At 37.9% G+C, this 14,399-nt stretch overlaps 3 protein-coding genes across 3 annotated transcripts in view; 1 reads left to right on the top strand and 2 right to left on the bottom strand.

Annotated features, from left to right (window-relative positions):
• Positions 1-2,996, bottom strand: part of LOC116173953 — a 51,264-nt gene extending 48,268 nt beyond the window's left edge. The window contains exon 1 of the mRNA XM_031491693.1: positions 2,864-2,996. The gene's annotated coding sequence lies outside the window, so the exon portion shown is untranslated. The remainder of the gene's footprint in view (positions 1-2,863) is intronic.
• A 188-nt stretch (positions 2,997-3,184) lies between these two features.
• Positions 3,185-4,243, top strand: LOC116173956. Its single transcript, XM_031491699.1, has 2 exons — positions 3,185-3,422; positions 3,697-4,243. The coding sequence occupies exons 1-2, from the start codon at positions 3,219-3,221 to the stop codon at positions 3,919-3,921; spliced, it is 429 nt and encodes a 142-aa protein (XP_031347559.1). The 5' UTR covers positions 3,185-3,218; the 3' UTR covers positions 3,922-4,243.
• A 5,888-nt stretch (positions 4,244-10,131) lies between these two features.
• LOC116174105 (tektin-2) lies at positions 10,132-11,768 on the bottom strand. The gene is made up of 3 exons (XM_031491919.1): positions 11,223-11,768; positions 10,961-11,175; positions 10,132-10,908 (listed from the first exon to the last, which is right to left on the bottom strand). Exons 1-3 carry the CDS (start codon positions 11,643-11,645, stop codon positions 10,275-10,277), a joined length of 1,272 nt encoding a protein of 423 aa, XP_031347779.1. The 5' UTR covers positions 11,646-11,768; the 3' UTR covers positions 10,132-10,274.
• Positions 11,769-14,399: the final 2,631 nt, after the last annotated feature.

Genomic DNA, 14,399 nt, shown 5'->3' with positions numbered 1-14,399 from the left:
ATTTTTTTTATATGAAGCGCAACAAATTTACGAACAAACCGGCCACCGGTGAAAAGGTTAAAGACAACTAATTCAAGCTTTTGTTTGCAGTTAAAACCTTAGGTTACAAGGGGACATTTTTGACATTTATACATTGCGGAACATCGGTAATTTATTACTGTGAATAACTCAATAAAGTTCCAACAAATTAAATCAAAGTAAGCTTAAAGCAAGGTTTATTCCTTAATCAAACTACGCCAATCATTTTTCGAAATTAATTCAACTCGTAATACCACTATCCAATTTTCCAAGTTACTGCTGCCTCCCAAGGGAAAAATTCAACTGACAATTCCTGAAGAGGATAATTTAGAATTTCATGACCTGCAATGCCAGTTTTTGGGGTGGTGGGTTTTAAATTTGTGGTTTAGCATTCAGCAAATGTGTAAATTTGTTTTGAATAGGAATCTGTACCAGGTAGGTATTTGATTAATTACGAATATTTAAAAAATCCTGATATTTAATTAGATTTAAAACGTAGGATCAGGTTTTTGAGTTTCAGATTATAAGAGGACATAAAGAACCAACGTTCCGTAAGGTAAGAGTAATTGAATGTTTATTTATTACTGAGCTAGCCGTGGTATTAATTATTTCATTGCATAAGATTAATTGTTACAGTAAAATTTTTACCATTTCCGTAAAAATTAAACTTTATTTTAGGAGCGCTGGGTGATCAACCCCTGTAAGTGGAACTATCCAGTCACAGTTGGAAAAAAATGTGAGACTGGCGTCATCCAAATTTTCAGCGCATTAGGAATCATTGTACCAAAAACTTGGATGCGTTCTTGAATGCCGAAACAGCCCAATGCGATTGGCAGCAGGCAGTTGTATAAATTATGTTTTTCGTAATGGTGACGACACTGTTGTTAAAGAAGGTGAGACAATTGCGCCCAAGATAAAATGCTGTCCTTTAAAGAAAAGTGACATTAAAATCATTCGAAATCGATTGATGGTTAGCCCTTAAATTAAATGAACAACCGTTTTAATGAAGAGAACGTTTCAATAAAATACTTTTTACACAATTTATTAAAGAGAACCGATTGTTATTTTTATACAAATCAAGAAATTGCAGTACCTTACGTATAGCGCATGGATCGAAGTATGTTGTCAGGATTAGGCACCATACCGTATAGCCAAAGCTAGCTAAGAAGTGTGCAGTATTCGTGCAGTAGTCGTACCTCTTAAAGGTCGAAAAAATGGTCAAATCGCCCACAAAAAGTTCACAAAGGGTTCAAAAAATGTTGGTAGCAGAAATGAGCACGCCAATTACACCATTAGGCACCAATAAACCTCAATTATACACGGTCGCTGGTAATTCTGGAAACAGGCGAAAACATACAAGTAACGAAATATGTTTTATACAAAAGTTTTGGGGTTCTTCAATATCTACTAGGCATTAATAATTTATTCAATAGATTTAAAGTAATAACTTTTAGTTTCAAAACTCGATAACTCGAAAAATATTGGATTTGGGTACCTACAGTATGCTTCTTACAAATTATGTACAAAATTGAGAGAAAAATTTAAATATCGAATAATATATATGGTGTTTGTTCTATTTAAAAAAATGCAATATTAGTCTATCAAGCCTTTATATTTTTTTTTGGATTGGATCCATCGTTCCTCGAAATGGGGGTTGAAATATATTGTGTGATCAACTCTCTAAAAAAAAAAAAACTATATGGGGAAGGTTTAGAGAGTTTTGATCACACAACAAGCCTTTATAACCAATCCTGTATAATTAAAATTACTACTGCCTAGTAGACATTAAAGAACGTCAAATCTTTTGTATAATGTTTCATATGTACGGGGTCTTTTGGATTACCTAAATGTTTTTGGATACTATACCATCTGAAGTTGTACCAGTTTGCAAATTTAATTTGAAAAGAATTTATATCTTTCAGTCGATCGCTGATGATGACAGCTTTGCTGTTGAAACGCGTTCGATCTTTTAATATATTCCAGTTCCAGTGCTTCCTCTGAAGGTACAAAAAAATGTTCGTCGCAAAAATCAGCAATCAGCAGTATTCTACGTTTTTTTGACACAGATTGCTATCTTAAGGTTAGGGTAGCAGTGCGTCGTTCTTTTTTCAAAACCTCAAAACGGTGGGCGGGAGAAAGTTGCCAATTTATGAGTCATTATGGTACATTTCGTCGTTTTTTTAAAAAGAAAAAGAACGTTGGTGGTTGAAGTCGGCAATGAACAAAATATGAAATATTTTTGGCCGATGTGCGGTACAGTCGGCCAATTATTTTAAGGGAAATAACAAGCAGGCATTTGATGTAATAACTCGATCGACACAAACTATTTGACTGCGCTAATCCATAAATTTATTTTTAATTGGGTGTATGATACCTGTATTCAGGGAAAGTGATCACGCCGACACAAATGCACTGTAGATTACTCTTACTGTTTATGTTGTAACTAATTGCAATGAATGTTCGTATCAGGAAATGAGCGAGCAAATGGAATTTTTTCAGATTTTGTCACAATCAAGCATTCATTTTAGGGTGTAGGATCGGATAGGATTCCAAAGCTTGCAAATTGCATCAACTCAATTTCTTTAGGTACTCTTTTACACGCGAATTCTGATTTAAAAACGTCTTGGGTAAAAGATCAAAAAAGCCTAAGGAAAGGCGTGAATTCGTTTTCTGTAGACCTCTAATCAGCTATTTGTTGCTAGTTTGTTCGCGAGGGTCAAAGGCGTTGATTACAATAATTAGGTAGTTTAAATACAGCAATAGGAAATAGTGTGTACGTCTCGCTATGCGGTACATTAAATTAGCAAAATGCGATAGGACTAGAAGTAAACACTTCACTACGTACGTTTTAAACTAGTAGCCGAGCCTTCTCCTCCAATGTAAGTAATTGAGATCGATTATTGGCTCCTGGAAAAAACTGTGTTTCCCAAACGTTTATTAATAAGCCGCAAATTAGTCACCGCAACTCCCAACAATGTCACACTTCTGACTTCTTCCTCCCTCACGCACGGTATTTAATCACCACCGTTTCACTGCAAGACCGTAAACTCGATCTAAAATCCGCGAACAACTGATCAGTTCACTCCTCAAAGCGCTATCACTACATTACAAGAGGTTATCGGCGTATTATTTCAATACAAAAAAAGTCGTCTACTGCTTCGAATCGTTCGAATTTTCAGAGACAAAGTGCCTACGCGAGCATGGGAGTGTATAAAGTGATTTGGTACACCCTTTTGGAATTCCTACTGTTACAACTTGTTAAAGTGAATTGTGCGGAAGACGTCGACGCCTGGCGTTTACACGAGAGGACCGTCGGCGGATTCTCTTGCGGACCGCCGCAACCTCGTTCGTTTCGATTGGACGAAATTATGGACGACGACGAACTACCCGACATTCAAACTCACGTAAGTGGCGTATTACAACTTTTACTATCTTATCAAAATTTTCTCTTGACTTACTTAAATCTTTTCCACGTGGATTGTCTAACCGTATAATCAGCCTTGAACTGTTGAGGAAATCCCGCTTATTTTAATATAAATGCAAATGCCACTATTTATTTATGTAAATTGACCTACCTTCAAATAATAATTTAAAATTTAGTACATCAGTAGCTGAATGCTATAACTGATAATTTGTCTACTATCCGTATCTCATTTCCTTTTCCTTCGATTTTTTTAGGTATTCCCAAAAATGACGGTTTTATACAGATGCGACTCGCACTCCGGTTGCTGTCAGAGCAGGACGAAACAATGCGCGCCCCAGGTCCTGGAGGAGGTCCGTCTCACCTTCCGACTGCTTGGTCACGCCGGAAAAGGCAGCCTGCTTAAAGAGAAGTACATCAACGTTGCGACGACAAATCACACACGGTGCTCCTGTCAGACGGTTACCGGTAACATCAAATAGCGTCGCGGTCAATTGGGGTAGTTTAGAAAAGTGATATAAGTATGAAGACAAAGTGCAATAGCAGAAAGGGCACGATAGAGAGTGCAGCCGGTGCCATTTATTTATTTCCGTATGAAATTTCTTCCGTTGAATTTGCCTGTGATAATAGGATATTTATTTTTTAATTTTAAGTATTTATTAATGACGTCCATCAAGCAGTATTTGTGATTTTCTATTTAAATGTGTTAAATAAAACTAAATCATATAACAATGTTGCAGGTAGTGCAATTGTTAAAGTTGTTACGTCTTTCCGATTTTGCTGAATTATGGATTAATCCAAGTCGGCGCTTACCTGGAAAAATTTACAGTGCTTTCGTTTCAAAACACCACCGATTGTAATTTGTTATTCAAAAAGACAAAAATTGCGAAAACACGTCCATATAGAGTGCTAGGGGGAAGTTTAATGGAAGGTCTACCTCTAGTTTTAGCAATCATCCCCACACCCCAACTACCCCCACTTTGAAATTGTAATATGTACTCTTCATCGAATTACACACCATTTTAAAGGTGATAAAATTCGCTTTACAAAAATACCTATAATTATGGGGAACGGATCCGAGTGTCTCTAGTATGAAATACTACTCCACTCCACAAGGAAGTAAGAATGTTTAGTAGCAAATATTCAAAGCGATTAGAAGTGCAACCGCTCGTAGAAATCTTCAAAAAATCAAAACGTATAATTTTCTGCTCCATAAAATTTTACGTATCTTTAATAGATTTTGAGTTATTTTGAAGAAAATGCAATTTTTGGCAAGAACGTCTCTTCTCTTCAAGCTCAGATTTTCCAAAACTAAGTACAGTACATACATAAAGTAACGATTATTTTGAATTGGTGTGGTGATTCCCACATTGTCGCCGAATGAAAACAAGTATAACAACCGAAATAGCTTAGCTTAGCAAACGGTTGTGTTATAAGGTAGTACCATATGCTATATTTATCGATTTCTTTCTTGTTAGATAAATATGTTTCGTCCAGACAATTCATTTTGCTTTTATGGGTACTTTCCTCCGACAAAGCGCTTTCGAGATATTCGCTCGAGAAGTTTCTTCCAGACGTCCCAATCGCCCTTTGTGAGTACCATCCTCCGACAATCAGTAAGGAATTATTTACCTATATCCGATCACGATACGAGTCGGAGAGGAGGCTATGGTTGGTAGAAATTAATTCCTTTTGTTGAGACCTTTCATTAGAGTACCATGAAGAATAAAACCTGTTTCACCTCCCCCCGCCCCCTCCAATCCCCTCTTTTGATGAGGAGTCAGAAAGTAGGGCGTTAGTTAGTAGAAAACAGTTCCTTTTGTAGGGAGGGAGCTTTAATTGGAATACCATTAAAGATAAAATTAATTTCTACCTCCTCGATCCTTTCCGCAGCCACTCACTGACCCCGGAAAGAAGTCGCGCAGAAAGTTATAGTTTACAAACCACACTGGCACTGGCACACCTTCAAGGTATAGGCTACATATTGCAAGAAAATTCCAGGACTCTAGGACTATTCCCCTAAAAGTAGTTCAAAACCGAAGAAGTGGGTCCGGACGGGAGGACAGACGGACGCACAAAACGCCAACATTCACACTTTTTTTTAATTCTTAAAAAATGATCTAAATAGGGACCAAAGTTACTTTAGTTGTAACTCGCTTAGGTTTGATTTTATAAAAACAAAAATCAGGGACGTAACAACTTAGGAGCGGGCCCTGGTGCAACACCAAACATACGGGCCCCACTGCATCATTAAAAAAAATCACTAGCATAATAGTTTATTGAACAATGCACAAAAACGTATGGCTGAACAATGGTAACCAACATGATAACATAAATTCAATTCAATATAAGACAGCTTAATAATTTCTTTGCGTTTTCGCTTCTCAGCTCCAGACAGATGTTTATAGTGGCTCATTGTTACTTATATGTGATTATGATGAGATGACGATTAGTAGGTCATCATGCACTAATACAATTACTCTTTCACTGGCACTGTAAAAGCCAAAGAAAGTAATGATAATTATTAATCGTAATGGGTATATTGAAGTTTATTTATTCATTTAACACAAAATTGACAAAATTATTTTACGTAATGTATATTTTACAATTTTACATACCTATTAGAGTCGGTCCCTACCACAGTGCGCTTATCTCTTAAAGGAAAGATTATGATTCATGAAGGTCTGCCGATATATTGCTAAATTTACATTTTAACAGAATAAGTACAATAATAACCAATTTCTTAAAATCCTTCTGTACCCCATATTTTCTAGTAATTTCTTGTTCTAACATTATACCTTTCATTCATTATGTAACAGTAACATAGAAATAGTTTAAACAAAGTAAACGCCGGGCCGGGCCCCTTCGGCGCCCGGGCCCTGGTGCGTCGCACCAGTTGCACCTCCTGTTGCTACGTCCCTGACAAAAATAAAGATTTTTCCGGGCATTTCAAAAAATGCTCTATGACCTTCATTCGAAAAATACGCATTGTCTTTTGGTTATTTAAAGTTTTAAACTTTTAATGTTGGAGCAACCTTCAACAGGCCCTTTGGCAACTCTGTTCGGGAAAGGAATTGAATCCGCTACGAGAAAAACGAAATTTATTACGCAAAAATATTGGTTCCGAACAGCAAACCAAGACCGAAAAAAAACGGAATTGAAACCAGCAAGAATAAACCTAGCATAACACACAGGTGCAAGAAATACATCCACTGCGACTACAAAATGAAAAACAGAAATACAAAAACCATCTGAAATTGTACAGGCTGGTTCAAATTCGTGACTCACCATTGTGATCTCCATAACGGTGAGAGATAGAGTGTAGGCAAAGTTGCCCCTTTACGCATTTGAAATTTTTGAATATTTCTTTGAAAATCACTGAGATATCACTGAAAAACTGAAAATGTCAAACGGTCGGAAATGGACGGTTACCGTTATCATCTTCTAGGGGCACTTTGTCGGAGAATCTGGATCTGCCATCAGAATTTCCATAACACTGTAATGTTCCTAGGGGTCTATCAAGCCGACACTGAAAACGTTGACTTACCCTATACTTAGGTACCGTTGGCAACTCTGGGAAAAAGCTACGAGCGGAGCCACCTACCTTTCAAGTCTAAACGATGGACACTTCGCGGCACCTTTGAATTTGGAAGGCAGTCGGTCAGATATGAGTGGCACGAATGAACTCCTACGTTTTGTAATCGGTTCTTGTATGTGTTGGGCCAACAGATAACTACCATTCGTTTTGTTTTTTTAGAAGATATATATGTTTACTAAAAATGAAACTGAAACCCGTTTGACAACGGGGGTTGAGGGACTTCAGCGCATTTTTGTGTGGCAAATCAGTATTCTATTACACAGTGTTGACTCTACCATCAATAAGATCTTGTCAAAGGCTATTTCGCTAAAAAAAAAACCTTCCACAAAATAGTACTGAATTTTTGGGGCGCTTCTCGTAACTCGAGTTTCTAATCTGTATGAGAGAGATCGGCTTTCAGGCTTTTTTATAGAGAGACAGGTTTTAATGCGTGAAAGAGCATTTGCATGCTGCGTGTTTCTGGTTTTTATTTTTAAGTGAGGATTTCAACCAAACCCGTAAGTTACTAAATTCCATATCCGAATCAGGGACTCTTTTGGTCGTAAATGGGGCAGACTCTTACATTACTTTTGGCAAGTTTACGAACCTTTCCATAAAAACCTTCTATTACGACTGCGTGGGAAGTTCCATGGATTTTCGAGGCTTGTTTTTCGAACAGAAATCATTTACAAATTGCATGGAAATTTTTTGAAGCGCGATGTGTTATTTATAATAGAAAAGGTCCCTACACAATGTTTTCCTACTGTAATGTATAATTAAGATTAAAGTTCGATTTGTAGAAATGTAAAAATAATTCTCTACAGTTAGGTATATTAACAAACGGATATGTTTTACTGTTTTACATACATTAACATTAAAGGCCATATCATAGTAGTCCTATGAAATGTTACATTTTTTTTGCGTGTATTTGTCAGAGGACGCAATTTTATTTTTTAGATATCACAAGTTAGTGGGGTTGCAGCCCTGGTCCCACGGCAGCCATCTTGAAAAAATGGGTGCAAATGGTTTTTATGGTTTATCTGACCAACTATTATTCTCACATAAAATTTATTCTGACATTTTTGAATAAAAATAAAATTCTCTATAACTCTCTCTCTCTCTCTATATTGGTTCAGTAACTTTTAGTCGTAGAACTAAAAATAACAAAGTTATAAACGAAAATTGATGAACATTTTGTAAACAATGTTCAATTGGCCGTTATAACTTTTTTTCTGGTGGTTTTACAAAAAAACGACCTCAGAGTATCTTAATAGAGGGGTTTTCAAGGAATAATTTTCATTACAAACTTTTTCAATTTTATTAATTCATTAAGATTTTATAGCGCTCCAGTATTTTACTATACATAAATATTAATGATTTAACGTAACTTCCTAATGTTCTAAATGACATGACATTATCACCTCCTTGGTCTTTTTGACGGACCAGGCTGCAAATCATGATTTTGTTGATTTTCAATATCAAATAGTTGAGGGAAAGGTTGAAGGAAGTGGCGTCATTGTCGGCACCAAAAATGGTACTTGTTTAATAATTTACTCATACGTAATTATTTTAAGTGGTATCATTGAATATTATTATTCAATGGTGGTATGCAATAATTATTGCCACCCGCACGTCAGTAAGGAAGGTATTGCATTGGGATAAAAAATGATCCCCCACCTTTTTGACGGTCGATCGGCCTGTCGGTCCGTCTGTACTCTCATTTGCGGCTGAACCGATTGCAACCAAATTTGGTACACATATTCTTAGATATAAAAGGAAGAGCTGAAAAGCTTTTGGACAGAACGCGTATGCGCAGGTGTGGTGGTGGTATTTGTGCTAGCCACAACAATTTTTTTTAATTTACGCATCATTGGTATCAAAATTTGATATAAGGGGTCATATACCCAAATCGAACAGTTTTTGAAGTAAATAAACCGCCTTCCGGGTTGGATCTGACACCTGGTCCGGAAGAAAAAAAAACGATCCAGAACCCGCTTCCAGTGGTATCTGTTAAACCGATCCGAGTTGCGAAGACTTTCAAGAGGAGGCCAAAACCGTCATCCACAACTTCAGAAAGAAGTCCTAAAAAGACCGTTTGGGATCCTGGAACGAGGAGATATTTTGCTCCCTTTAAAAGATGACGGGAACGTCTAGAAGAGCCAGCAGAGCTGGTGTACACGAACTCCGAGAAGGCCGACGCCTTTGCGGAGTCTCTCGAACGTTAGTTTCCTCCCAGCAACTCCAGAACTCGCTTCCAGTGGTATCTATTAAACCGATCCGAGTTCCGAAGACTTTCAAGAGGAGGCCAAAACCATCATCCACAACTTCAGAAAGAAGTCCTAAAAAGACCGTCTGCGATCCTGAAACGATGAGATATTTTGCTCCTGACGGGATGACGGGAACGTCTAGAAGAGTCAGAAGAGCTGGTATACACGAACTCCGAGAAGGCTGACGCCTTTGCGGACGCTCTGGAACGTCAGAAAATACACAGAAAGACGCATCTCAAGGCATTGGGGATGGTTGTAAACGCTCCGTGGTTTGTGCGGTTGTGCAGAAGACAAACATCACCAAGATCTGGATGTTTACTATCAAGGAATTCATAACCAATGAAGTGGAAAACACATTCGGCGGCATGCGAGACTGCCAAAACACTCTGGTAAGGGATCTGGACACCTGCGAAGTAGACAAACAGTCGATACTCGCACACCTAGTAACGGGCGATTAAAAATGAGTTGCTGTCGAGTCGCCTTTGGAAGTTCAGGTGGTACCTGTTCGAAAGTCTAGCCTCGTCTGCAAAAAAAACCTTTCAATTCAATACTTACCTCTCTAACGTTTTACCTCGAGAATACACGTTTCTATCAAAAATGAACGAGTTGTTATTGTTTTTAAAGGCTAGACATACTTTTGTTCCTGTTTCGTACAAAGCGGTATCTGTATACATTTTTCAAAATACAAAAATACTTGCTTGGAAACGGCTAAAGCGACCACCCGTTACAACAACCTTGTTAACATAAATTCCTTATCATTCGTGTGTTGCGATAGTAAGTACCACTTGGTCATCCGCAAAGTTTAACGTAAATAAGTGAGCTATAACCTCTACGCAAATTCTATACGATTCTAGTAAAGTCATTTATTTAAAGATATAGTGCGCCATTTCAATTACCTTGCATAATTTGCAATATTTCAATTAATAAACAGGTATAGTGGACGGAAGGTGCGTTATCCAAGGTCTGTTACAAATATATCTGCATTTTTAATTTAAGTTGGTGGAATCTCATCTTCCATGTGCACAAGGGTGACATTTCGATCGGTCTCCGACACGGATTCGGTTTTCAGTCTAGCCCTAAGATCAAGACATCTAATATCGGTCATCAGCGAATGACTTTTATTCGCCAGGTCCCTGTCTATAATAACTTGCTGGTTTTCCAAAGCGTTGTAAGTGGCCTTCGCGCAATAAATTTTATCCTCCAAATCCTTGCGGGTTTGGCGAAGTTGCAAAACCTCGTCCTTCAGACCGGCCTCCGCCTCGTCGCGTGCCAATTCGATGCCCGGCCTGTACGACCTGTTCTCCAAGCGAGTTTCGCATAGCTTCAGCGCGTCCGTTTTGGCCCTTAGAGCTTCGTTGAGAGTTTCGATTTCTTTAATCACCTTGTCCATTTCGTCATGCATCTTCATCAGCTGCCACTCCAGTTCGTTGCGGGCGCGTTGGGTTTCGTAAATTCGTTTGCGAAGGGTGAAATCGACGCAGTCTCTTTGCGCCCTCATGTCATTACGCGCGCGTTCTCGGACCACAAATAAGGCTTCTCTTAGTTTGGCTGTGTCTGTTAATTCGCTGTCTGCTAGCAACTTGGTATAGCGCGAATGTTCCAACCATGTTTCGTAAGGGATGGAGCTGAAAAGAGTACATCTCTAGAACGCTACCATGAAGAACTTGATAAGTTTACCCTTGCGGAATTTTTAAGGGATCAGTTTTGAAACTAATATTTGCGCAATTTTTGTCCAATGTTAGCTGATCGGTATCAATAGCGATAGATTCCTTTTTGTCATTAATATCCAAACGTAACTTAAAACGCACCTCTTCTAATCTATTAAGCTTCTCCCATGTGGCCTGGCATCTGTCCATTAATAGCTTCTTCACGTTCTCCACGACACACAGCTCCTAGAAACCGATTTGAAAAATATAAACCTACCAAAAAAGAATCTTACTTTTTTCAATTCGGTGTCACCATCATCATATGTTAACTCAGTACCTTGACGGCAGTCTCTCATCGTGATACACTCCGAAATCACCCCCAGTGGTATACCAAGAGCATCGAGCTCGCGTTCCGTTGCAAATTTTTCATCCTTCAGCGAATTTATTTCCTTGTCCACGCGTGCTAGACAACCTTCTAGCGTTTCCCTCCAGCGACTTAACTCCGTAATCCGATCGGCCAATCTGGCATTGTTATGGTACGTATCCCATTCGGTACGAATTCGTGTTTCATTGCGTAATTGTCGCGCTTCGTGTCTCAATTTAAATGCATCATTTCGCCTTGTGTCGTTGGTTTGTTGAATCTCCCACTGTTTGGCATGCCAATCGGCCAAACCGACATGTTGTATCGGTTTTTCAAATGTAACCACCGATTGCATTTTAATTTAATTTAACTACTTACTTAATTGTTAATTTTCAAATAAAATCCGAAAGTTCTGCTGTTTCGATGATGACACACTGACATGTTTCAGTATTGATAAAATAATATTTATTGATGGTAACCATGGCAGCGAACAGCACCCATAACAATTTTGATATTTTAGTTAAGCGAATTTCAATGTATCATAGTGCATCTCTAATGGCCACATTTGCACCGAAAAATTTAAGCCTCTGCCTAGTGCTAGGCTTAGCTGAAGCCCACATAGCAAACCTATATACATTGCATATAACATGCACATTCCACGTGGGATTTTGTATATCCATAGGATGTGGAAAAGTATGTCGCAAATGTCCTATGTATGTGCATGGGGTAACTGTAAGTTTGGCAGACTTCACATAATACATAGTATATACGTTTTGGATGTCTTCTGTAAATGCATGAATATGCATCAGACATGCTGTGTATATTGGTATACTGACAACTGGATATACCGTGAATATTCCTGTAATATGCAAAGATGTTCAATAGGATATTCTATGTATGTTGTATACATTCAGAATGGATGTTCCATAGAGATTCCTCTAACATTCGAGAAGTTTACTATCGTCTATACCTACATAAATAAATTCTTTTCACTGAGTGTAGCTTTTTGTTTATTAAGTCTCCTAGTATTCAATGGAAAATGTGCTTAAGAAATTATTATTGTTTTATTTAACACGGTAGTCTTGAGTGATCTTGATCCTGTTCTTATTCAACGCTATAATAGCGCGAGTTCATAACAAACAGGTTGCTAACATACCTGCCATTCTTTTCCTTATATTAATTCCCATCCAGTCTTTACATATCACTAACACATATTTGCAACGTTAGGTCATGCACACACGAAATAAAAATGATTACTTTCACTGTCCAAATTAGACAAACAAACTCATTAATAACTCGCGGAATAACACTCCTGATTTTAGAAAAATGAAGTGTATTTGCAATAGCACCTTACTATATCTTCATCGCCGTAATTCACAGAAAATGAGACGCTAACGTTTGTAATGTCGGTAATACAGAAAACGCATGTATCTAATCCAAAACGTATATACATACCATATAATACCATGTATATACATAGAAGATCCTCGTGAGGAGGTATAAGATTGATACATAAAATATACATACAATGTGTGTGCCTAAACATCCATATCACATCCAAAATGTATATTTATAGAATATCCATACTGGACATAAAATACTGTAATGTTCCTAGGGGTCTATCAAGCCGACACTGAAAACGTTGATTTACCCTATACTTACCGTTGGCAACTCTACAATGCCGAACCACCTACCTTTCAAGTCGAAACGATGGTAGTTTCGCGGTACGTTTGAATTGGAATGGCAGTCGGCTCAACATGGATGGCACGAATGAACTCCTACGTTGTGTAATCGGTTCTTTATGTGTTGGGACGTGAGACATCATCGGGAAGGGAATTAAATAAAAGACAGAACTTTTGTGCGTAGGAAATGACAAGATCGAATTACATTATTAGCCAGGTAAGTGAGTTTTTACTGGCGATAGGAGAAGTTGACTGGCGAGCCGTCAGGCGAGCCTGTCATCTCCTAGAGCCAGTAAAAACTATTACCTGGCGTATAATGTACAATATTTTATTTGTTACTCATTTGTAAACAATAGTTAACGTAAATAATTAGTTCTTAACTTGATCTCGAAGAAATGTCTAAAATATCATGTTATCCATGTAACAGAGACTTCGCATTAATTCTGGCCAATGAAATTACTAGATTACTAACTTATAAAATTTTTACAGGTCAGCTGCCAGTTTTACAAGTCAGTAGCGTTTAAACATGACGTTTACCCGTTTGCGTTTTGTCTTGTTAATCAACGTTTACAACTGAGTAACAAATAAATTAATATAATGCTGAATCACAGGCCCGGCTGGAATTCCTAAAGAATCAATATTTCATACACATAACAAAAACAATCAATAAAACATTACAATAAATTCATATAATAGGTTTGGATATTGGAAGGCCAGTCCAAATCCCACACCGAGTAGTCTTTAGTTGCTCTGGTCATGACATGTCAACATTGTATGAAATCGCTAGGAGTTGGCCTCTCAGAAGAGTCTTTCACAAAGGAAGGATAATTGATAACACAAACAAAAGGTTACAACGAGAACACGCTTTTAGCGAATCCCTGCACAAGTGAGGCCGGGCTTAGCCGGCAGCCTCATGTACGACTAGCGGGACCCCAATTCTTTCATTCACACATCTTTAGGGCCAGTCCAACCCACTAGTTATAAGTTCCGGGATATAAATTACCGAACTCCAGGCTCTCTACCATGAGTACTGACCGTAACCGACCAAAAGACAAATCATGACATAACAAAAATAACAGAGCAACCATCGGCAAACTCGCACACATACTTAATTATAAACAATAGTATATTAAGTATGGAGAACGGTAAGGGATTTTTACCGTTCGAAGACAATTGTTTGGAGGAGGAGCGAAGCGACGACTCCAATTATTGTCTGAGAACGGTAACCCTTAACGTTCGACGTGCTTATAACATTTTTTGCGCGATCGAAATTAAATTTATGCAACCAATATAAATATGCACTAAGAAATTAACGAGCAGAATAAATCGAAATGATCGAAGTGGTATGGTGTATATCACTAGGTAACCAGTTTATTTGTCAAAATTGAAGTTAATAATTTCATAAAAATGTGCATGTGTCTGATGTA

Source organism: Photinus pyralis, unplaced genomic scaffold (assembly GCF_008802855.1).
Source record: "Photinus pyralis isolate 1611_PpyrPB1 unplaced genomic scaffold, Ppyr1.3 Ppyr1.4_LG6, whole genome shotgun sequence".
Taxonomy (NCBI): Eukaryota; Metazoa; Arthropoda; class Insecta; order Coleoptera; family Lampyridae; genus Photinus; species Photinus pyralis.
Note: the sequence above shows the minus strand (reverse complement) of the source record. Positions and strands in the feature narration are given on the sequence as shown.